The sequence below is a fragment of the Carcharhinus amblyrhynchos genome, chromosome 8 (genome assembly GCF_965287045.1).
Source record: "Carcharhinus amblyrhynchos chromosome 8, sCarAmb.v2.hapA, whole genome shotgun sequence".
NCBI lineage: Eukaryota > Metazoa > Chordata > Chondrichthyes > Carcharhiniformes > Carcharhinidae > Carcharhinus > Carcharhinus amblyrhynchos.
The window spans coordinates 6,744,201-6,770,077 of NC_137331.1; the positions used below are offsets into that span (position 1 = coordinate 6,744,201).

Below are 25,877 nucleotides of genomic sequence, written 5' to 3' on the forward strand. Positions count from 1 at the left end.
CTTTATCACTGCAAGATTTTTCCTAAAATTTAAATTTGTTTTTCTTAAACAATTAGTTCCACTGATGCCACAGCATGAAAGGTTTCGCTAATATGAAATATTAGTCCCAAAATGGTGCTGTGTACTGAAACAAAAATTAGCTCAGACACATGAAACTAAATATTACTTTCACTAATATGAAGTACTGCATAAATTAAATGAAAATTAAATCTCTCACATTAACTCAGTATTTTATGTTGCTGCACTTTATTCATGATCAGTTACAACACAAAATGGATGGAAGACATTGTTATACAAGCCGTACTTTAAATGTAATGTATTCTAGTAAGAAATGTCATAAATTACGCAGCAGCATCCGGCTGCCAATTATCTTCTGGATAAAAACAAACAGCATTCTACAAACTCACCAAGTGGCCACTTCAATGTATTTTGCAACCATTACATCATGGTCACCATTAGAATAACCATGACAACGCATGCCACTAAACATAAACTTCTACAGTTAACAAAGTTAACATTTCACAAAAATAGTGATATTGCTAACAAGCATTGACATGCTTTCTGAAAAATACAGTTGTCAATTTTTTTAAACCATTATGGGCACATTTTTGGTGTTCAAACTTGAGTACTTTGCACTATAGTAATTGAATTTAATAGCTATTAATATTTAACAGCATGGCATTGGCAGCTTATTGCATAAACCCTGGTCTTTATTGCATCACTTTTCAGAGTTCATGGTAATGTGAAATAGGATACAGATGCTGCACATGTTAAGTGCTCCAAATTTAAAATACAAATCTACAAGTACAAATGTCTGCCCATCTTTGCACATTCAAATTTTGCAGTCCTTTTGTCATTATATTTTCAGTTTCTGTATGTTGCATGTCACATCTTTAAGGCTTAAATTTTCTACCACTGACATTAATTGAAGTGTTCAGTAGTTTCCTAGATTTGTTCCATCTCCCTTTTTATATGTAGGATTGACATTAACTATACGTTAATCCTCTAGCACTATTCCCTTTCTAATTATTTTTTATTGCCTCTGTTAGATCTTCCCTAACTTTTTTCACTGTGCCAAACCAATCTATCTGGAGCAGGGATTTTATCTTAAAGATACTCCATCAATTATCTTCTTCCCTTCAAGCAAAAATGTATTTGTATCCTTCTTGATTTCATCTTCTAATGTCATGCCTATCATGTTAGTCTTCCCAGTAAACACCTAGGCAAAACAATGAATATCTCTGCCATTTCACTGTCAATACTTGCAAGCTTATCATATGGGATAGCACTGTGGTATTGTTGCTGGACTAGTAATCCAGAGATCTGGAGTAAAACTCTAGGGATCAGAGTTTGAATCCTACCACAGCAGATGTGAAATTTGAATTCAATAAAACTCTGGATGATCATGAATCTAATGCTGTAAAACTCCATCTGATTCACTAATGTTCTTTAGGGAAGGAAATCTACCATTCTTACCTGGCCTATCCTACATGTGGCTCCAGATCCATAGCAATTTAAATGCCCTCTCAAATGGTCCAGGAATTAATGATGGTCAATAAATGATGTTCCAGCCAGCAACACACACATCACATGAATAAGTTTTTAAAAATCCCTTTCATAGAAATCATAGAAACCCTACAGTGCAGAAAGAGGCCATTTGGCCCATTGAGTCTGCACCGACTACAATCCCACCCATGCCCTACCCCTACACATACTACAATCTGCACTCTCTCATTTCCTTCTCTATGAACAGTATTCTCTGTCTATATAGCATGCAAGAAACAATACTTTTTACTGTATGCTAATACATGTGACCATAAATCAAATTACAAGAACTTTACGCTGCAGTTGGTTTGAACACGTGATATGGGAATTATTTAATGATGTGACTGAGATACCCAAACAAAATATGTTGTACTCCCCACACTGACATCGGTCTTGAAAATTCACTGCTCCTCTCTGAGCGTCAAGGAACTGGATATCGAAAAGATGGTTATTGTCTATATCGATTTCCTCTAGAAACTCAGGTAGGGGGTCAAGATAATGATATCAGAAGTAAAATAATTTAGCAATGTATCATGTTACATCCACAAGAAAATGAAGGACATTCCCCCTGCCAGGCTGATCCTACATAGAAAATTTCTTAGTCAATATTTATAACTTCCTTACAAATGTTTGCCAACTTTATCAATTTGGTGACACAATAAGTCAAGCAAACAAATTACCAGCCTTTGTCATCAATTCCATAAAATGGGGGAAGTCAATAATTTATTCTACCAAAGCCAAATATTTGTCGCTGTAATTAATAAATGCACTCAAGTTCAACATGGCAACTGATATACACTTTATAAATGTTACATATCACAACTTAAACCATTCATGTGAATTCCAGATACTGGAAATATAGTTATATAAAATGCACTTTAAAGATAGAAAATTGGGAATAAACATCTTGAAATTTCAATACAGCAAATGTTAGCTTGACTCACCTCATGCATGTAAGGATCAACCAGTATTTCAAATGGACCAACAGCAAGTGAAATGTTTGGTGCGGCAGTTGGAATAGTTAACATGTAGTGAAAAGTTTTTTTTCTCATGTCATGGGTATAAACAGACTCCACCAAATCCCCATTGGAAACTGCTACCATGGCAGCATCAACGGTGAACTCCAATTTCCACGTGCAAAGCTCAGAGTAAGAGTCAACGCAGGGAAACCAAAACCTAGAAAGTAGAAAGAAATGGCAGAACCATTCAAAATTCTTGCCGATCCTCTGACCTCCAAATGGCTCAAAGACTGAAGGTTACTCAACATAGAAATCTGTGTTTCAATTGCAATGCTCTCTAAATCAGCAATTCCTAAACATTTTTTGTCATGGCACATCTCTATAGTATAAACATTTTTGAGACACATCTATTTTCTCCAACTAAACTGCCATCTAGCAAAAGTCTTTTATCTATAAAATCTCCTAAAAACAAATTAAGTCACCATTTAATATAGTTTTCTTTAGTTTATGTATTTACAATGCAAGTTTTCTTACCAGTTGCATGTCAAATACAATAATTTTTATTGAAAATGTACACAGTAGAAGTATTTCCCATTAAAGATTCCAGCTGTTCTCAGTTTTCTTAAGTTTGCATTTCACAAATGTGAAAGTTTGCACATGAAGGAAAAACTGTGAGGAACTCTTAATAACATTGTGACACCTGGGTCTGCCTCAGTGAAGAGTCTCTTAATCCAAGGAGGAACTGATGCCAGGGCAACTTCCAGGTCTTGTTCTATTGACAGGTGCTTCCTTTATTGTTTTTTTCACATAAGCCAGTATTGAGAACGTCACTGGTATCAGCAGATTGTTGGAAACACAGAGTACTGCTACAGCACGATCTGAAATGGATGAATATTCTTGTCCTGCACTCAAAATGTGTCCAGGAACATCTCTGCAAATTTCAGTTTCAGTATATGATCCATCCTGAGTTCTGCAAATTCCTCTTGTTCTTGTAATGATAATTTCTTTGATGATTTAAGAGGAAGTAAACTGAATTTATCACATACCCAGTCAAAATCTTCCATACGCATGGTGGAAACTGGCATTCAAAATTGGTGTTTTAAGATGTGTGAAGATAAGGCTGAGTAAAGTTTTACCAGCGGGATTTGCTGCTGCCAGCTTGAACATCTCAACTGATCCACTTGCTACATTTTCCTGCCGAAGGGTCAATTTTGATTTGAAACCTTGATGTTTATCTGTGGCAATCAAAATGTTGTCATTTTTCCCCTGCAGGCTTAGCACACCAAGAGTCATCACGTATTAAATCTTTGCGTGGCAATTCATAGAAAGCCAAAACCTCTTTCAGTGCATTACTGTGCTCATAAACATGAGAGAGGACCTTTCCCCGAAACAGTGCATGAACAAATCCTAGTACAAGGCTCACATCTCCTCACACAAAACAGTTAAACAAGCACAATTTTAAAGGACTTCACATAATTCACGATTTTCACTGTTTGGTCTAACTGCAGTTAATTCAGATGGCAATGTTTTAGCTACAAGGGCTTCATAATGCAGGATACAGTGGCTGACCTGGATGTTAGGATTCAGTTGTTTCACACTACTCGCGAATCTTTTGACTTCTCCTGTCATGAAAGCTGCTCAGTTGGGCAGACGCTACTGCACTTGATTGGTTAAGATTGTTTCCCTCCAGGTAAGCAATTGTGACATGAAAAACTTGCTCTCTGGTTGCAATAACCGCCATTTTTTTGCAAATAGAAGAAATTCTCTTTCATAAAATTCTCATCAGCATACCTGATACTAGCTAAGAGCTGGCAGTGACTGCAAATATTTACGGATTCATCAATCTGCAGGACAAATTTTCCACTCATTTCTAATTTCTGTTGAAACACCTGTTCAATATCAACTGACATTTTGTCTACATGCCGTTTGATTGCACTATCACAAAGAGGAGCTTTGTCAATTTCTTTCGCAGCATCAGTTTCCAACATTACTCTCAATGCTTTGCATGTCGGCAAAGTTGGATTTCAGCAAAGATACGAGGGTTCTTTGATTTCGCTATAAGCTCAGCCATCAGGTAGCCTGCCTCCCGCACATTATCTGAAATGCACACACATTACATCGTACATTGGTTTTACTTTCTGTTTTCTCAGGCAGTTGAAATACTCTATAACCTTGTTGGAGAATAAATGGTGTTTCATATTGAAATGGCACTGTACTGAATGCATATGAACAATGCTTTATTTCTCCTGAGGCTACATTTTATTGGTCACAGCTGATACAAAGCAACATTCTTCAATACTATTTAAGAACTTATCCCTGGCAAAATGTGGTCAAACACACCACACTATACAATAGATGCCTTCAAAGTGTCAATTTACAAGCACAATTTCAACTCTTCAGCCATGCCAAACCAGAACTGCTTCTCCAAAGATGCATCCTTGCCCCACCACCACACAGCATTGAGTTACCAACCATCAGATACCTTCCCAGATCTTTTGGGCTTCCTCTGAGGTCTTTCAACTACTGGGGCTTCTCCACAGTCTGCTTCACTTAAGGTCTGCTTCTTGCAGCCCATCCTCTGATTGGATCTTATTTCTCCTTTTAACTTTATTGGTTTCTGTTTCTTATCCCTGTCTTTTTCTATTATTGGGAATGTTGTTTATTTCTCTTGCCTTCTCCCTCTTTTATCTTGACAAATCCCTGTCTCCTACACTTCTTCTCAGGGTTGTTGTGCTCTTTGTGTGTTTTTCCTTTCTGTGCAGGCTCACAGGGCCTTCATCACCTTGGTCAGCACCTCCAGATCCCAAGGAACCTGGGATCTTCCACTCAAGCACCAGCGGGGAAAGAGCTGCACATACACAGTTCAGATTGTTTTATGTTGGAATCTGTATTGTGCATGTACAGTTCGGATTTCTTCTACTTGGTCAGGCACATGGACTTGACCAATGTAAAAAATTCAAACTACGTATGTGTGGCCTTTCCCCAGCCAGCCCATGCATGGGAGACCAAAGGTTCCTCCTGCCCCTATCTTCGATCTTTCAATGTTCCTCAGGACATACAGAAGCACACCACAGAGCTGAAAATGAAGATTAAATTTAGTTTGCATTAATTTTTGATAATTTGAATCTTTTGCGGCACACTGGTTAAGAAGCTCTGATCTAAACGACAGAACACAAGAACAAGGTACAACAGTGGGCCATGCAGCCCCTTGAGCCATTCAACATGCTCACAGCTGTATCCTCAACTCCACTTTCCTGTCCATCTACCATTTCCCTCAGCTTGTAAATTAAAAATCCATCTTACTGGACCTTAAATATATTCAATGACCCAGCCTCCTCTATTCTCTGGAAAGAATTCCACAGCCTAACGACCTCTGAAAAAAATTTTCCTTCTCTTTAGTCTTATATTGGAGATCCCTAATTTTTAAACAGTCCACTGTTCTCAATTCCCCCACAGGGGAAGCATCCTCCCCGTCAAGTCCCTTCAAAATGTTATGTTTTCAACGAGATCATCTTTTGTTCTTCTAAACTCCAATGGATACAGACCAGCCTGCTCAAACTTTCCTCAAAAGATAAACTCTTCATCCCAGGAAATCAGTCAAGTGAACCTGCAATTATATCCTATCATAAATAAGGAAACCAAACTATACACAATATTCTGAGGTCCTTATCTGCTTCAAGAAAACGACCATCATCCCGGTACCTAGGAAAAGCTAAGCAGAGTGCCTTAATGAATATTGGCCAGTAGCTCTGACATCCATTGTGAAGAGTTTTGAAAGGTTAGCCATGGCACAAGTCAATTCCAGCCTCCCGGACTACCTGGATCCACTACAGTTTGCTCAGCACTGCAACAAGTCCACAGCAGACTCCACTTTCCTGGCCCTGCACTCAACCCTGGAACACCTAGATAACAAGGACACCTATGTCAGGCTCCTATTTATTGACTGCAGCTTATTTTTCAACACTATTATTCCCACGAAACTCATCTCCAAACTCCATGGTCTGAGCCTCAGCACCCCCTTCTGCGACTGGATCCTGAACTTTCTAACTCAAATTTCAGTAAGGATAGGCAACAACACCTCCTCCATGATCATCCTCAACAATGGTGCCCCACTAGCTCTCTACTGTACTCCTTATACACCTAAGGCTGTGCGGCCAAATTCCCTTCCAATTCAATTTTCAAGTTTGTTGACGACATCACCATAGTGGGTTGGATCTCAAACAATAGCGAGACAGAGTACAGGAATAAGATAGTGAATCTGGTGAACTGGTGCAGCAACAATAATCTCTCCCTCAATGTCAACAAAATGAAGGAGATTGTCATTGACTTCAGGAAGCATAAAGGAGAACATGTCCCTGTCTACATCAATGGGAACGAAGCAGAAAAGGTCGAGAGCTTCAAGTTTTTAGGTGTCTAAATCACCAACAACCTGACCTGGTCCCCCCATGTCGACAGTACAGTTAAGAAAGCCCACCAATGCCTCTACTTCCTCAGAAGACAAAGGAAATTTGGCACGTCAGCTGCGACTCTCACCAACTTTTACAGATTCACCATATAAAGCATTCTTTCTGGTTATATCACATCTTGGTATGGCTCCTGCTCTGCCCAAAACAGCAAGGAACTACAAATGGTCATGAATGTAGTCCAATCCATCACGCAAACCAGCCTTCTTCCATCCATTGATTCTGTCTACACTTCCCGTTGCCTCAGCAAAGCAGCCGGCATAATTAAGGAGCCCACGCACCCTGGACATTCTCTCTTTCACCTTCTTCCTTTGGTAAAAAGATACAAAAGTCTGAGCTCACGTACCAACCGACTCAAGAACAGCTTCTTCCCTGCTGCTGTCAGACTTTTGAATGGACTCACCTTGCATTAAGCTGATCATTCTCTACACCCTCGCTATGACTGTAACACTACATTCTGCACTCTCTTGTTTCCTTCTCTACAAAGGGTATGTTTTACCTGTATAGCGCGCAAGAAACAATACTTTTCACTGTGTGTTAACACATGTGACAATAATAAATCAAATCAAAATTGTAAATGTGGTCTCACCAATGACCTGTGCAACTGTAGCATAACTTCCCTACTTTTATGTTCAATTCCTCTTACAATGAACATCAATAACCATTTGCCTTCCCAATCATTTGCTTCATTTGCATACTAAGTGATTCATGTACCAAGACACACAGGTTCCTCCACACTACATGGTTCTGCAGGGTCTCTCCATTAAAATATATTCTTTTCTGTTCTTCCTACCAAAGTGGATAGGTTTGCATTTTCCCACATTATATCCCATCTGCTAAATTTTGCAAACACACCTAACCTATCCAAATCCCTTTATAGATTCTGCATCCTCTTGGCAAGTTACTTTTCTACTTATCTTCAAGTCAACAAAGAATTTACCTACTCACCTTGTAGAGTTTTCATACCCAAAGGAGAAGACATGTGCACCTCGCTCAGCCATGCTACCTTCTATATTGGGCACGACAAAATGAAGCCCTCCCTTTGGCTGGTCCAAAGAAAATTCTATATATACCTTCAAGACTTTCATCTCTAATAATGGCAAACAGAAAAAAGAAGTGTCGAGATAATATACCACAAAATTTCTGTGTAATTAACAAAAACTTTAACACATTGCACTAATATGCAAATTTGACATAGTACAGAATTGTGATAGTGAACTGATTATCTGCTCTGTCACTTTTACATCACAGCTCAGAAACAACATGTTAAAAATAATCTGAATAATCAAAAGCAAATTACTATTTGGATGTTTTTCTATAGTGACTGCTGTCTAATCCATTCCTTAAGGAAGACACCAATCTAGTCAAACAAGCAATTGTTAGCTTCTGTTTTCTATTAGTACAGGGACCAGTCAAAACCCTGCCTTTCCCTTTTTAAGGTTGACTGGCAAGGACAATCAGGGCTACAACAGTGAGATGCATTGATTTGCCACGGGACTATGTGCAATCCAAGTGACTGCCTTTGGTTCTTTCTATTTTGAAAAAGTGTAACATCAATGCAGCGTGAAATTTATTTGGCAGATTCACAGAATAATAAACACATTCCTTTGAATATATTGGTAAACCTCATGGCATTACCCAGTAAATCAAATGAAAATGTTATTTTATAGTGATAGAACATAGAACTTTACAGCACAGTACTTGCCCTTCGGCCCTCAATGTTGTGCCGAGCTATGTCCAATCCCAAGATCAAGCTATCCCACTCCCTATAATTCTGGTGTGCTCCATCTGCCTATCCAATAACCGCTTGAAAGTTTCTAAAGTGTCCGACTCCACTACCACAGCAGGCAGTCTATTCCACACCCCAGCCACACTCTGACTGAAGAATCTACCTCGGACGTCCTTCCTATATCTCCCGCTACGAACCTTATAGTTATGCCCCCTAGTGACAGCTACATCCACCCGAGGAAATAGTCTCTGCACATCCACTCTATCAATCCCCCTCATCATCTTATAAACCTCTATTAAGTCACCTCTCATCCTCCTCTGCTCCAAAGAGAAAAGCCCCAGCTCCCTCAAATTTTCCTCATAAGACCTATCCTCCAAATCAGGCAGCATCCTGGTAAATCTCCTCTGCACTCTCTCCAATGCTTCTACATCCTTCTTATAGTGAGGTGACCAGAACTGAACACAATATTCCAAATGTGGTCTCACTAACGTCCGGTATAGTTGCAGCATAACCCCACAGCTCTTAAACTCAAACCCCCTGTTAATAAACGCTAACACTCTATAAGCCTTCTTCATGGTCTATCCACTTGAGTAGCAACCTTCAGAGATCTGTGGATATGGACTCCAAGATCTCTCTGTTCTCCCACATTCCTCAGAACCCTGCCGTTGACCCTGTAATCTGCATTCAAGTTTGAATTACCAAAATGAATCACCTCGCACTTATCAGGGTTAAACGCCATGTGCCAATTTTTGGCCCAGCTCTGCATCCTATCAATGTCTCTTTGCAGCCTGCAAGAGCTCTCCACCTCATCCACTACTCCACCAATCTTGGTGTCATCAGCAAATTTACTAACCCACCCTTCAGGCCCCTCTTCCAAGTCATTAATAAAAATCACAAATAGCAGAGGACCCAGCACTGACCCCTGTGGTACATTACTGGTAACTGGCCTCCAGTCTGAAAATTTTCCTTCCACCATCACAGCAATGATGATAGCAATATACACACTATATTATTCTGCTCTTAGTGAAACTGTCCCTTTGCTGACAGAAATTTTCTACTGCTATTAAGCAACCATGGATTAAGTCCAAAGTTAAAATGCTGTTCAAACTGTAGAACCCTGGTTAGTCCTTTTTTATTTGGCAAGGTTCTGACAGATGGTTTCACTGAACATTCCAAATGGCTGCGTTTGTTTCTATATACTTTGAAGCGATACATAGGGAAGCTTTACACTTAAACAGTGCTAGTAATTTGGGCATCTGATGAATGAGCGGTTAATATTAGATGCACCATTTTAACCATACAAAGCAACTTTCCTGCAAAATTGCGCAATTAGGTGCTGTATCATATAATACAAAATGTATTAAGATGACTGATGTCAGCCTTAGCTCAGTTGGGAGCATTCTCACCTGAGTCAGAAGGCCGTAGGTTCAAGTCTCACTCCAGAGACTTGTGGCACAAAAAAATCAAGGCTGACACTCCAGTGCAGTCCTCAGTGCTGCACTGTCAGAGGTGCCAATTTTCAGATGGGATGTTAAACTGAGATTCTGTCTGTTATTTCAGGTAGAAGTAAAGATCCTATAGCGTTATTGCAAAGAGAAGCAGGAGCAAGAGCTATTTGTTGTGCTCTGGTCAATATTTATTCCTCATCAATAACTTAAAAAATAGATCATCTGGTTATCACATTTCTTTGTGGGAGTTTGTTGTCCACAAATTATCTGCTTTCTGACATTAAAACAGCGTCGACTCTTGAAAAAAATTCCATTGGCTGTAAAGCACTTTGGGTTATCCTTAGGTGATGAAAGGCATTCTACAAATGCAAACATTTCTTTTATTTATTTTACAGTTAAGCCAAATTGCATTTTGTTATATAGCACATAGAATATTTACAACTTCTTGGAGATCAAATTCAAAGCACAATACATCTTTACACAAAAAATGCAAATCAGTGGAGGTTCTCTTACTTGGCAGGGCACTGGTAGAGATCTTACGCTTGTAGAATTGGTAGATATTACGAGTTTTAACAATACAAGTTAGGCTATCATTAGGTTTGGCAGCAGTGGTGATTTTTTGAGACAGTACTGGGAGGGGTGGAGAAGTGAACTTCAGGTTATGCAGCAGATCTATTTAGGTCGGAGGGGACAAAGAAAGCAAAAGAGAAAGAGTCCAGGGGTTTGATTGCAACAGCGACTAGAATTTTGGGCTTGGGACTGTAGGAAAGAGGTACTTTAGTGTGTTATACTGCAAGTTGAATCTATGGTCTGTAAATAATTCCATTAAAATATTGCACTTGCATAACACCATTCATATCCCCAAAATATTTCAGAACACTCTCTACATACACAGCACCTCACAGCCAAAGAATTACTTTTGAAGTACAGCCATTTGATTATATAAACAACCACAGAACCAACTTGCATGCAAAGTCCAACAGATTAGGTAAATGTTCAATTACTCTACTTTTAATAGTGCTGTTCATGGGATACATCATAACCAGGATAATAGCACCAGATTTTATTTCCTGACCATTCAAATCAGCAGACTAGGCCTCAATTTAGTGTACCAGCTGAAAAATTGAACATCTAACAATGCAGCTCTTGTTCACTATTGCAATGAATTTTCAGCCAAGATTGTGAGATTCGTCTTGGGAGGGGTTTGAAGCCAGAAATGTTTCATTCAAATGATTCCATTCTATCAACTGAGCCAAGCTGAGATAGAATTATTCAGCATGGAAGGAGGCTACTCCACCTACCATATCAATGTCAACTCTTTGAAAAAGCTTTCCCATTCCATACCTTTGCTCTTTCCCTAGAGTCCCAAAAATTTCTTCTTTTTATGGTTTTTTTGAAAGTCAGTACAAGTCTCTTTTTACCACTCTTTCAAGCAATATATTCCAGATCAAAATAGAATCCCTACAACGCAGAAGGAGGCCATTCAGCCCATTAAGTTTGCAACAACTCTTACCCAGGTCTACCCTTTAACCCCACGTATTTACACTCTAGTCTATATACGTTGGGACACTAAAAAGCAATTTAGCACAGACAATCAACCTAACCTACACATCTTTGGACAGTGGGAGGAAACTGGAACATCTGGAAGAACCCACACAGACACAGGGAGAACATGCCAACTCCACACAGACAGTCACCCGAGGCTGGAATTGAAACTGAATCGCTGGCACTGAGAGGCAGCAGTGCCAACCACTGTATCATCCTGCCACCCCTTAATAACCCTGTATTAAACAATTTCTTCCAATTACCCACTGCATATTTTACAACTATTCTAAATTTGTTTGAGATGTTTAAAAATATTGAAGACACAGAGCCACATTTGTTTGTGGGAAGGTTTTGGAAGAAGTGATTTCCTTAATACCATTTGCTTACACTTGGTGCTTCACAAGACATTCAATATGTACATGCCACTTTTCACTCACTGACTGAGACAGCCATATAGAACATAGAACATAACAGCGCAGAACAGGCCCTTCGGCCCACGATGTTGCGCCGACAAGTTAAAAAAACAATGACCCACTAATCTAAACCAATCCCTTTTCGTCCATAAACCTATCCACGGATCTCTTAAACGCCCCCAAACTAGGCGCATTTACAACTGCAGCAGGCAGGGCATTCCAATCCCTCACCACCCTCTGGGTAAAGATATATATGGTATATTCTTTGAGTCCACCTGTGAACAATGGGACCATCACAGGGGGAAAAAAAAAATCACATTCCCTTGATCATAATTATAAAATTTCAGAATTAGCCCTCTGCTAATCATTTTGAGAAACAGTTCATGCACCTACAAGAAGAAAAACTAACACTTTCTTCTGAAAGAACTTTAAAATTTTTGTTCTTGACACACGGGCGCTGATTGAGGAGCCTGCTCCAATAGACTACTCTTGCTCCCAATTCCTGTGTACATTTTATCTGGTGCCAGTCCACAAATTACCAATTTATTGAATTCGATTTCATAACTTTGTCATGTTGGGATTTGAATGCAATCTCAGAGTTGCTAATCCATTACCAGAAACATTTAGCTGCTGTACTCTGAAAGTTTACGCTTTGCAGTGTGTATTTATACTTACCATCAACATGTTTCCATAGTTCAGATGGAACCTTAATACATAGCTCTCCATTTCCTATGTCTGGGTCAACTGCACTGACTGCTGCTGCATAAGCATTGGAAAAATAATTAAGATTACGCCTAGAATACAAGAGAGGAAAGAAAACAGATATATTCCATATCTTAAAATGCTACAAAATTGTCAATTAATCAGACAAAGCAATGCAAAGGAATAGCAATAGCGCATGCAATAATCTATGTATTCATCACAATTTAAACTAGGTTAAATATCTTTGGTTTGTGCCTTAATTGTGTTTTTAAATATGCAGCAAAATTGTTTAATCTCACAAAATGTTATACAAATCCTGTCTCCAATGAGACCTACAGTTTTATTGAATGCAAGAATGTCAGAAGTAACCAAATGTGTTTTAAAATCCAGTTCAATAGATGGTGATTATTGCAATATCAAGATCATTTTCAGAATCTAAGAAGCAAAAATTTGAATTCAGAATCAGGAAATGAATGTAATTGTTCAGACTTCAAATTATGAAGGTATGAACATCTTTTATCTATGTAATTAAGATTTTTGCATCTAGTGCACATTTATCATTCCCACTTATACACCAATATAACTGTTCTTTTTATGTATTTCTCCCAATTACTCTGCCTACTAATATGTTATTTTGCTCAATGACCAATGGAAGCTTCAAGGGCCAAAACTGTTACTAACACCATAATTATTTTCGCACTACTTCAAGATTACTTCATAAAATGATGCATCATTCATTTTGGAAGTAAACATATTTCATTATTAATCGTGGTTTGTATTTGTAGTGTCTTTCGAATACCTCAACTAAGTCACCCCTCAACCTTCTAAACACAAGGAAATACATAGAATTATGGAATCCCTACAATGCAGGAGGAGGTCATTTAGCCCATCGAGTCTACACCCACTCTCTAATAGAATATCCTACCCAGGCCTAACCCCCACCCCATCCTCATAAACCCACACATTTGCTCCACTAATTCCCCTAATCTTTGGAAGTGGAAGGAAACCAGAGCACCTGAAGGAAGCCCACACAGACACAGGGAGAATGTGCAATCTCCACAGACACAGTCACCCAAGGCTGATGCACAGTAACTTCATTGCAATGTTAATATAAGCCTTACTTGTGACTAATAAATAAACTTTACTTTGGTGCTGTGATGCAACAGTGCTAAACCACTACCAATTTTTTTTGTAGAAATTGCCCTCAGTTTAACCAATTCAGCTGCTCATTCTCATGAATCTACATCACACCTCTTCCAAAGTCAATATATGTGTCCTGATTTTTGATGCCCAAAACTGAACCCAATACTCCAGACAGGATCTGACCAAGATTCTGCAGAATTTACTTTTGAATTCCAAACGCTTTGATATAAAAGCTAATATCACACTATCCTTTCTTTTGTAGCTGTACACTTACTTGTACCAATTTGTGTCTGAAGTTTATTAGTGTCACAAGTAGGCCTACGTTAACACTGCAATGAAGTTACTGTGAAGATCCCCTAATCGCCACATTCCAGCACCTTTTCAGGTACACTGAAGAACAATTTTAGCACGATCAATGCACCTAACCAGCATGTCTTTCAAGCTGTGGAAGGAAACCACAGCATCCGAAGGAAACCCCACAGACACGGGGAGAGTGAACAGGCTCGCATAGAGTGACCCAAGCCATGAATCGAACATAGGTCCCTGGCACTGTGACGGAGCAGTGCTAATCACCGTGCCACATGGATATACAAATCCTTGTGCTTCAAGTTTGTGTTTCTCAGATCCAAGGTGGAGGCCTCAATTGAACCTCCAGCGATCTATTCATTCACTGATTTTGCCAATGTCTCTTTGTAATTTCCTGCCCCCATCCACAAAACCTACTGTGCCACCTTACTTAGTGTCACCTGTAAACCTGGCTATACACCTTATTTCTTTCACCAAATCATTAATATATACAGTTCTTGGCCTTTTGGCTAAGATCAAGCGTAGTATCGACTTGCTGTGCTTGTTTGAAGTCATAAGATTACACTTCAGCTTCGTTTGAAGCAATTTTTAAAAGTGGCATCTCGGCCTTTTGCCTGAGATGCAAATGAGTTTGGAGGAGGAGCTATGCCTACTCCAATCAGCTTGCATCATGTAGATCAAGCCCAAGACAGGAGGCGAGAGCCCTGTCTTGTCAGCTTGCATCGGAAATGTCACAACTTGTTGAGATTCTGAATTGGACTTGATTGCACTGAATTGGAATAAAAACAAAAAAAATGCTGAAGTCCTACCACAGATTCCTCGGGAATACTATTTGTCACATTCTAATCTGAACAAGCTTTTAATCCCTACTGTCTCTTGCCTGCTTGCTAATTGGTTACCAATTTGAAGATTACCTCCAAATCCATGGGTTCTCATTTTTGCTAACAATCTCTTGTATTGAACCTTTCAAATGTTTTCTGAAAATCTGACTAAGCTTTATCCAGTAACTCCCTATTCAACATAGTAACTGCTTCCTTAAAAATTCAACTACATTGATCAGAAACAATCTACTTTTCATAATCTATGCCATTTTCTTTTCAATCAATTGACACCTGTTCAAGTACTCAGTCACTGTCTCTGATAAGATGCCACTTAACTTCAATTATAAAGCTGACCTTTGTTTAGTTATTTGGTTCTTTCTCCACCCTTCTTAAATAATGGAGTGACATCTGCAAATTTTCATCCAAAAATGCAATTCCTGAATCTAGAGTGCTTCTGAAAATTAAACGAATGCATCTGGAATTTCAACCATATGACTTCTTGGGATCAAAATCTAATCAGCAGCTCATTTAATTTTTCAAACTTTTCATATATCATTCCAAAGTAATCTAAAATCTCATATGTAAAACTTTAACATGGAATGACCTATAAAAGGTTTTGTGACATGATGTCATATTACAGCAAATACTCATGGTACAGCCCTGAAAGTGATCATGTCCCTGTCCATAAAGGATTAAGTAAAAAATCTGAAAGCACAAATTATGGTTAACTGTGATTGCACAGTACTTGCTGTGTTACAAAGTTTTACACCTGATGAAAGTTACTTTTTTGATCTTTGTCAAGTTGGGGCACTAACATCCTCCTTACAGCCTCCAAGATGATCAGGTACTGTGCAGATATCCTGCTTTTGATTTTCATCAAATAGTCCCTGATGGAATCGCACATCTATGACCTTTCAGAGACTATTGGATCTTAATTGGCTATGATGGCCTGCCATCTATGGCAAAACAGCCTGCCAACAAGTCACTATTTAGATTTGGACATGAAGGGCTCCCAGTTCCAAACAACCACAGCCTAATATAGATAATCTTTAAGAAAGAAATAAAAGCTGAGTGCATTTTATATTTAGTAAGCACCATGTGAATTGATATTTTGTAGTTCTACAACTTTAAAAAAAAGTTTATTTATTAGTCACAACTAAGGCTTACATTGCGGGGTACAGTTTAGAACAGAGTTGAGGAGGAACTTCTTCTCTCAGAGGGTGGTGAATCTCTGCAATTCTCTGCACATTGAAGTGGTGGAGGCTACCTCGTTGAATATGTTTAAGTCACGGGTAGATAGATTTCTGATCGATAAGGGAATTAAGGGTTATGGGGAGCAGGCGGGTAAGTGAAACTGATCCACTTCAGATCAGCCATGATCTTATTGAATGGCGGGGCAGGCTCGAAGGGCTAGATGGCCTACTCCTGCTCCTATTTCTTATGTTCTTACTAATACTGCATAATACTGAAATGAATTTACTATGAAATTCCTCTAGTCGCCACAGTCCTGCACCTGTTCAGGTAAATGCACCTAACCAGTACATCTTTCAGAACGTGGGAGGAAACCCACGCAGACACGGAGACTGTGCAAACTCCACACAGACAGTGAACCAAGCCAGGAATTGAACCCGGGTCTCCACCGCTGTTAAGCAACAGTGCTAACCATCATGCTTCATAGTAACTTAACTGCAACCTGAATTTATAATAACTAACATTTCTAGGCTTTTTTTTAAAAACAGCAAATCAACATTGCTAACATTCAAAGAATTTGTAGTCTAAATCTAATAAACAGCGAGTCATTTTGGACCAAAAACTTGAGGGCTTGCCCCTTTCTTTCAGACAGATCTTGGTTTCCATCACTCAGTTTCAGCACTTGGAGCCATTGCGATGTCATACTTACTGCTTTGATTCATGGTGGCAGACTTCTAAGGTTGGATCATTGTAAATAAAAGCAGCTTCCAAATCATTTACTCTTACTCTGTAAATTCGGCATTGCTTGCTGTTCAATTTTATTCTGTTGAGATTTGCAAGTGACGGGAATATAGTCAATTCCACATACCCCTGCAAACATAAAGCATACAAAATTCCTATTTAGTACGTCTGAAATTATCCTTAATACAAAATTTGAAAAATACAGTGGATACTTACTATAACAGACTTCCTCTGGAAGTTTATATTATTTATGCAGACCACCTGGTGAGTTGTATAAAGATATAAATCAAAAGTAAATGACAGGTCAGTGCAGAAAAACTTCACACCAATTAATATGAAATAAAAACAGAAAATGCAAGAAAAACTCAGCAGGTCTGGCAGCATCTGTGGAGACAGAAACAGAGTTAATGGTGAATCTATATGATTTGAACTGATTAATTTTAATAGATGTAAACAATAAATTGGCATGGATCAGTTAGATTTTGGGAGGTAGTGGGTGTAACAATAAAGCCACTGGATGAAAATGACACTGTTTAGACATAGCCCTAAATCTGTCACCATAATCAGCAACCTTATTCTCCAACAAAAGAAAACCGAACCATTGCCCCTCAACATTCAGTGGCATTACCGTGGCTGAATACCCCTGCCACCAACATCCTGAAGGTTACCATTGACCAGCAACTGATTATATAAATACTGTGGTTACAACATCAGATCAAAGGCTAGGAATCTTATCGCCAGTAACTCACCTCCCGACTCCCCAAAGCCTGTCCATTATCTACGAAGCACAAGTCAGCAATATGATAGACTACTTTCCACTGGATGAGTGCAGCTCCAATAACACAAGAAGCTTGACTCATCGAGGGCAAAGCAGCCCCCTTGATTGGCACTACATCCACTCCCTCCACTACCGACACACACAGTTAGAAATGTATACCACATACAAGATGCACTGCAGGAACTCACCAAGGTTCCTTAGGCAGTACCTTCCAAAGCCATGATCACTACTATCTAGAAGGACAGGAGCAGCAGACACATGGGACCATCATCTGCAAATTTCCCTTAAAGCCATCCACCATCCTGAGTTGCAAACATGTTGCCATTCCTTCAATGTTGCTGGGTCAAAATCCTATATTTCCCTCCCTAAGAACACTGCGTGTACACCTACACCACAGGAACTGAGTGGTTGAAGAAGGCAGCTCACCATCACCTTCTCAAGGGCACTTTGGTATGGACAGTAAATGCTGGCCTAGCCAGCAATACCAACTTCCCACACAGAAATAAGATAAAACTAAGATTTTTCAGAGTTTTGGGTGTTGGATGAAAAGGTGGCTCCATACCACAATCTGAATCTACACACAATTTAAAATTTGGGTCTGTTGTCTTAAGCTGTACATTGTTCGGAAATTTCAAGAATCTAAATATATTTAACTAATTTTTTTTTCAAATGATAAATTAGCTTCTACGTGAATGCTAATTATGTATTCATTGCTACTGTAGAAAGAAATAATAGAAATTAAATTTGGATTTAAGCTTATTTTATACTATATATTTGCAGAATAATTATTGCAATTATTTCAAACGATGTACCACTGTCAACTGCACCAATCTCTCTGTGTCACACAAACACAAGTTCCAAAATGGCCTACATTACGACCCGAACATCTTGTGTAGAGCTCCACAAGTTGGTCTTAGAGTTAACGTTTCAAGAAAAATTGCAAGTGGGTGTCATCTGAGGCCTTCCTGAATAACTGTACCAAAAGTCTGTCACCAAAATTAAATTCAAGGATTGAATGGTTAGCAAAGTTTTGAAGTGACGGTTTGGACATTTGATTATTTAAAAGGAGTTGATCACCAAATTACATGCAGCAAAATATGTGGTGTAAAGTTTTATCTATGGAACATAATATACAAAATATACAAAAAGAGCAGTTTATGCTCAAACTCATAGAATTCCTAAAGCTCATAATGTCACGGGGGAAATGAATATGGGGCGGCACAGTGGTTAGCTCTGCTGCCTCACACTGCCAGGGACCAGGTTCAACTCTTGGCTTGGGTCACTGTCTATGCGGAGTCTGCACGTTTTCCCACGTCTGTGTGGGTTTCCTCCAGTGCTCCGGGTTTCCTCACAGTCTGAAAGATGTGCTGGTTAGGTTAATTGACCATGGTAAATTCTCCCTCAGTGTACCCGAACAGGCGCCGGAGTGTGGTGCAACTCGGGGATTTTCACAGTAACTTCATTGCAGTGTTAATGTAAGCCTACTTGTGACTGATAAATAAACTTCTACTTTTAACTTTACTTTAGAACATGGTAATTGTTGGTTACTCATACATAAGTGGACTCACTTAAAGGTCGGGGGAACTCTCAATCCAGACATACTGAAATAAATTTATCTTCTACTTTATTCCTAGCCGGTATTCACTACAAAATAATTTAACGAATCAGCTTGTTTAACTTGCATTCTGGCTGCATGTTCTATGTGGCATTTGCAGAAAAATCATATAATTGCTAATTGCAAAGTAGAAGGCCATTGGAAACACAAATTGTCCCATTAACAGGACCTTTATTAAATTAAAAAGCAATCGTCAGCATAGTGTCCCAGAATATGTCAGTCTTGACACTCAAGTCGCCTGTAGAGCAGAGTCTTGCATCATGGAGATGCTTGAGATGAGCCTTCCCAACCATCTCCCTGACCAAAAACAAACTTACTATGTGCAAAGACACGCATCAGAAAAAGGTGGACAACAGCCCTGTGACATCAATGTAACCACCCTAAAATGCAACAAAATCTTGATATTCATGGCGAAGTTGACTATGAGTTCACTTCTTTTTAAGCATAGGGCATTGCAACTTAACTAATACATTACAATGAGCTTCCAACTAAGGAGAAAAGCCCCTTATGAAAAGACATAAAGCAGCTTAAAAAGCAAAATCGCACTTCGGCCAAATTTCTTAAAAAAGAATTGTTTTAAGACTGTTATAAGAGCACAAAGATAACAATTTGAAAGCAGACTCAGATTTGCAACAGTCAGGAGTTCAATGCAATGCACTGAAAAAAAAATACTCTTCAATTTAATTCCATACTACCACCAGACTTCATTCACTGCTGTTTGTAGGACCTGTGAAAAACCAGAAGACATCAACATTCCCCAAGAATGAAAATGTCTAGCATTTCTGCCCTTTAAATTGACAGTAACTTCACAGCTATCTTGCCAACACTATTTAACAAATTCAAAAAGTAAAAATTAGCTAAAAGCCGGAAGCTCTAATGCAACACAAAACTGTCCATCAAATGTTCAATTATAAAATACAAGATTTTTATACACAGTAGGCTTCTACACTGTTGTATTATGGTACATGTCCAAAGTGCACCTGGCAACAAAGCTCTACACACGTTCTTTCAATAGTTTCCAAATGCTGTGCAAATTTTATGTTCCACTGGCCCTTTCAAAAATGAAAAATGGTTTTAAAAAGTTTTCAATAATCCAATTGCATGAAGTGACCATGTATCTATTAGACTCAGTTCACAGGTTTTCAATTTGGGGTTCATGTAGTTGTCAGATTTATATCAGGTCCAAAGATATGCGAGTCAGGTGCATTGGAAATGGTAAATTGCCCCTTGGTGTCCTAGGATGAATAGGTTAAAGGGATTAGCAGAGTAAATATGTGGAGGTATAGGGATAGGGCCTAGATTGGATTGTTGTAGGTGCAGACTCGATGGGCCAAATGACCTCCTCCTGCACTGTAGGAATTCTATATCGACCCTGCAGGTACCCACACTGTACATCCATGTTTAGAGTTTCAAAAACGAACTCAATTTTTCCATATCATTTCTCAGCAAAAAAAAACTTTCCAGCAATACTATATGTTCATTTTGGTAGCTGACACCATCAGAAGTTAGAATGAGGTCCACAGGAAGATGTCACATTTGCAGGAATCACTACTACAGAAAGTATTATCAGTGCACAAGAATCCAATTGTAAAATACTTAAATTTAAAAAGCATCTTTCATGAACTAGGATTGTTTCAAAATACTTCAGTATTGTACCATAGGAAACATGGCAGTTAATTCAAGCACAGCAGGGAAATAACAACCAGATAATCTGATTTGGTTGAGGGATAAGTATTGGTTGGGACACCAAGGAGAAATCCTCAGCTCTTCTTCAAAATAGTGTCCTGGAGTTTGTGCATCCACCTGAGAAAGCAGATGAAACCAATGCTTCAACATTTTACTCAAAAGATAGCACCTCCGAATAGTACAGCATAGAATTCTCAGCCAGGATAATGTGCTCATTTCTTTGGAATGGGATTTGAATACTGTACACAATCTTCTAAATAGAAGCAAAAACACTCCCAACAATTAGACATGATTCTGGAGTTATGCTACAAAGTTTTGTGCCAATAAGTACCATAGAAGACAGTATATGATCCGGAACTGACAAAGATTCCAGCACAGAATAAAATGAATTTTATGCTGCTAGTCCACCTCTGAATGACTTAGCTCAGGTGTTAAGGTTGTGTGCTATTATATCCTTCACACCTCAGTTAGATTACTTTGATGCTCTGTTCACAAGGCAATAGAAGCCATTTGTTTGAATTCATTTATGCATTTGGGCATCACTAGCTAAGCCAGCATTTATTGCCCATCCCTAAATTCCCTTAAGAAGGTGGTGGTTATCTGCCTTCTTAAACCTGCTGGGTCCTAGAGGTGCAGGTACATCCACAAGCGCTGATAGGGAGTTCCAGTATTTTGACCCAGCGACAGTAAAGGAACAGCAATATATTTCTAAGTCAGGATGGTGGGTGGTTGCTGCCCTAGTCCTTCGAGATGGTAGCGGTTTTGGGTTTGAAAGGTGCTTCAGTGAATGCCTGCAGTGTGTCTTGTAGATGGTACACACTACTGCTGCTGTTTGTCAGTAGTGGATGGATTGGAAGGGTGCCAATCAACTGGGTTGCTTTGTACTGGATGATGTCGAGCTTTTGAATATTGATGGAGCTGCATTCATCCAGGCAAGTGGAGTATTCCATCTCACTCCTGATTTGTGCCTTGTAGGTGATGCACAGGCTTTGAAGAATTAGGATTCCTAACTTCTAACCTGCTGTTGTAGCACAGTATTTACACAGCTAGCCCATTTCAGTTTCTGGTCAATGGTAATTTCCGAGATGCTGATGGGGTGAATTTAGTAATACCAAAGCCACTGAATGTCATGGGGTGATGGTGAGATTCTCTCTTGTTGGAGATGGTCATTGCCCAGCACGTGCGTGGTATGAATGTCACTCGCCACTAATCAGCCCAAACCTGGACGTTGTCCAGGTCCTGCTGAGTTTAGCAGGAAAGACAGTTGATCAGCAGTTGCAGACATTTATGAAAATAGTTCATGATTCACAACAAAGATTTATCACAGTGAGAAGGAAAGACACCAAGAAGAGGATAGATCAATCATGGTTAACCAATGAAGTTAAGAACAGTATTAAACTGAATGAAAAATATACAATATGGCAAAAGCTAGTGGTAAGTCAGAAGTTCAGGAAAATTTTAAAAATCATAAGATGATCATAAAAAGGGAAAAAGATAAATGATGAGGGTAAATTAGCAAGGAATATTAAAATGAACAGCAAGAGCTTAAGAGACACCGAAGTCAACATAGCCCCTTAGAGAATGAGACTGCGGAAACAATAATGAGGAACCAGAAAATGGCAAAGGAGTTAAGCAAATACTTTGCGTTAGTCTTGAGGGTGGAAGACACTAATGACATTCCAAAAATACTTAATAATCAAGGGGCAAAAGGGTGGGGAGGAAATACATACAATAACTATCACTAGAGAAAAAGTACTAGTGAAATTAATGGGGCTAAAGGCCAATAAATCCCCTGGACCTGATGCGTTGCATCTCACTATATTAAAGGAAGCAGTTACAGACATAGTGGATGCACAGGTAATAATCTTCCAAAAAAAACCCTCAAAATTCTGGAAAAGTTGAAGAGAATTGGAAAACTGCTTATTCAAAAAGGGGGACAGAAAAAGTAACTATAGGTAGTTAGCTTAACATCTGTCATTGGGAAAATGTTAGAGTCTATGATAAAGGATGCAATAGCAGAGCCTTTAGAAATATATAATGTAATCAAGTGGAGTCAGCATGGCTTCATGAAGGGTAAATTATGCCTGACAAGTTTATTAGAATTTTTTGAGGTGGTAATGAACAGGATAGATAAAGGGGAACTAGTAGATGTAATATACTTGGGATTTCCAAACAGCAGATAAGGTACCACTCAAAAGGATGTTTAATAAGCACTCATAATGTTGTGGGTAGTATATTAGCACACATAGAGGATTGGCTAGCTGATGTAAGACAGAAAGTTGGGATAAGAGGGGCAAAGAAATCGAATAACTGAAGTGTTCAAGGTGTGAAAGTGAGGGAGAGGTTGAAATTGGAAACAAAGTTGAAGAACAGGAAATGGCAGTGATACAGTTAATGATGTGGTAAAAGCACTGGGGGAAGAGGGCCTGAGTATAACTGGAACAAGAAATGTTCCACTTACTCTACAAAATGGCAGATATAACTAGATCCTTTAGCCATCCATAAAGTGTTGGGGATGGAGGGTGGTGGTGTTTGACAGGGACTGGTTGGGTTTCTATTTGAAGAAGCAAAGGCCCCCCCAGGTGGTTTTGACCATGTGGAGAGTGGATGTCCATAGTGAAGAGGGGACACTTTGGGCCAGGACGCAGGAAATTGTTGAAATGATATAGGGCACCAGAAAGGTCACAGATTTCAGTGGGAAGAGACTGGACGAAATAAGTGAGAGGCAGGAATAGGCTGAAATGATGAGTCTTTGATTTGATTTTAACATCACATGTATTAGTATACAGTGAAAAGTATTGTTTCTTGCATGCTATACAAAGCATAGTGTACATAGAGGAGAGTGCAGAATGTAGTATTACAGTAATAGCTAGGGTGTAGAGAAAGGTCAATTTCACACGAGGTAGATGCATTCAAAAGTCTGATGACAGCATCATGTTGTGGATTTTGGGAAGGTAGCAGAAGGCGGCTATTTGGGTTGGGGGAACGAGATGGACAGCTGCAGAGGAAAAATCTCCAGAGATGATGTCGCTAGTAACGGCCCTGGAAACAATGGTTTTGATGTTCAGTGGTGTGGGGTCATAATCCGGAGAGAGGGAAGAAGCGTCAGAGAGTTGGCACTCGATCACCGCAAGGTAGAGATCGGCAGGTCTGACAATTCAGCTTTGGATAACCCTCCAAGCCTCTCCCTGCTTCCTCTTCGTTTAAGGAACTCTTGGAACCTACCTTACCTAACATCTCATTTCATTCAGCTTAAATGTCGCTTGGTAACATTATGGATCATTCTGCTAAACTAAAAGGGGCTATATATTTGCAAGTTGCTGTCGTTGTTCAAATCCCTTTCAGTTATCCATCAGCTTCTCAAGACCCTCTGTGCCTTAAACCTCCCATAAAATTATTTACGTAGCTGTGTGACCCCCTCCCACCCGCCTTCATCTCCAAGTGCAGCTCCCAGATGGCTGGCCAGTGTGGAGCGTTACCTTGATTCACACTGTCATTAATAAAAAAACACCAGACCGAGCAAAAAGAGAAGGAAAATACTTATAATTTATAGGGCCTCGGGCTCTCGAACCCTTTGTCTCCCTTCTTCCTGTTCATGTTTCTGGGTCGCTCTCAGTCAGTCTCTGGGTTAAATTGCACACTGGTCCGTACCACTGCCTCTGCCTCTTCTCATCGTTCTCAGTGGGCTGGGACTGGGGGAAGGTGGGTGGAGGGAGAGAGGGGGGGGGGGTGATGTGCTGGAGGGCGGGGGGGGGGGGGGCGGTTGTCAGTTGCCCCGCTCGGGACCTCGACCGCGCGCGCCCCGCGCTCTCTCTCAGGCACCGCGCCAGCCCTCGCGTTCTGTCGTCATCGCTCTCCCCCCCGCCCGCGCGCGCTCTCTCTCCAACTGCCGCCAGCCAGAGCGGCCATTTTGATCGTGACCTCTGACCTCCAGTTCAAGCCGCCCTTACTTTAATTGTTTTTAAACCAAGAGACTTTTTTCCGACCTACTCAAAACACCTTTCTGGCAAACAGAATAAATTTCCAAGGGAGGTCCAGATAAAGCAGTCACACTGATCAGGAAAAAAATGCGCGAGACTCCGAGGCGCAAAGGCTGCAATGGGTTATGGAAGGGACTGTGCGCATGCGTGCGACGGAGGCAGCCAATGGGTTCCGGAGTTTACGTGCATGCGCAAAGACATCGCTCTGGGCAGGGGATACACGCACGCGTGAGGCGCAGTGTTGCTATGGGTTACGGGGGTGCTATGCGCATGCGTGGGGCGCAGAGACGTTGCTGCGGGTTACAGGAGGACTACGCGCATGCGTGCGGCGCAGAGACGTTGCTATGGGTTACATGGATGGATCTATATATATGCAGCCTGAAGTGGACAGGTAATGGTATTGTTGCTGGACCAGTAATCCAGAGACCTAGGATAATGCTCTTGGGATGCTGGTTGGAATCCCACCACAGTAGTGGAATTTAAACTCAATACAATACATAAGAGTTTAATGGTGTCCATGATACCATTATCAAAAAAAACAGCAAATGCCCTTTAGGGAAGGAAAACTGCCAGTCTTAGCTGTTCAGACCTGCATGTGACTGCAGACTCAGAAATGCTTGGAAGGAGGCAATGGCTCAGTAGTATTATCACTAGACTATTAATCCAAAAACTCAGCTAATGTTGTGGGGGACCTGGGTTCAAATCCCACCATGGCAAATGGTGGAATTTGAATTCAATTAAATAAATAGTTGGAATTAAGAATCTATGGTGACCCATTGTTGGAAAAACCCATCCGGTTCCTTTAGGGAAGG

At 39.9% G+C, this 25,877-nt stretch overlaps 1 protein-coding gene across 3 annotated transcripts in view; it reads right to left on the bottom strand.

Moving 5' to 3' along the window:
• Positions 1 to 24,797, bottom strand: part of taf2 (TAF2 RNA polymerase II, TATA box binding protein (TBP)-associated factor) — a 103,057-nt gene extending 78,260 nt beyond the window's left edge. For 2 of the 3 annotated variants that reach the window (XM_080193590.1, XM_080193589.1), the window contains exons 1-6: positions 24,629 to 24,797; positions 17,223 to 17,276; positions 16,975 to 17,135; positions 12,778 to 12,896; positions 7,916 to 8,057; positions 2,490 to 2,721 (exon numbers count right to left, since the gene is read on the bottom strand). In XM_080193590.1, coding sequence (XP_080049716.1) covers positions 2,490 to 2,721; positions 7,916 to 8,057; positions 12,778 to 12,896; positions 16,975 to 17,135; positions 17,223 to 17,276; positions 24,629 to 24,682 — 762 coding nt within the window. In that variant the 5' untranslated portion in view covers positions 24,683 to 24,797. Of the gene's footprint in view, positions 1 to 2,489; positions 2,722 to 7,915; positions 8,058 to 12,777; positions 12,897 to 16,974; positions 17,136 to 17,222; positions 17,277 to 24,628 lie in introns of those variants that run through there. The other variant, XM_080193591.1, reaches the window with a different exon arrangement.
• Between the last annotated feature and the right edge of the window lie 1,080 nt (positions 24,798 to 25,877).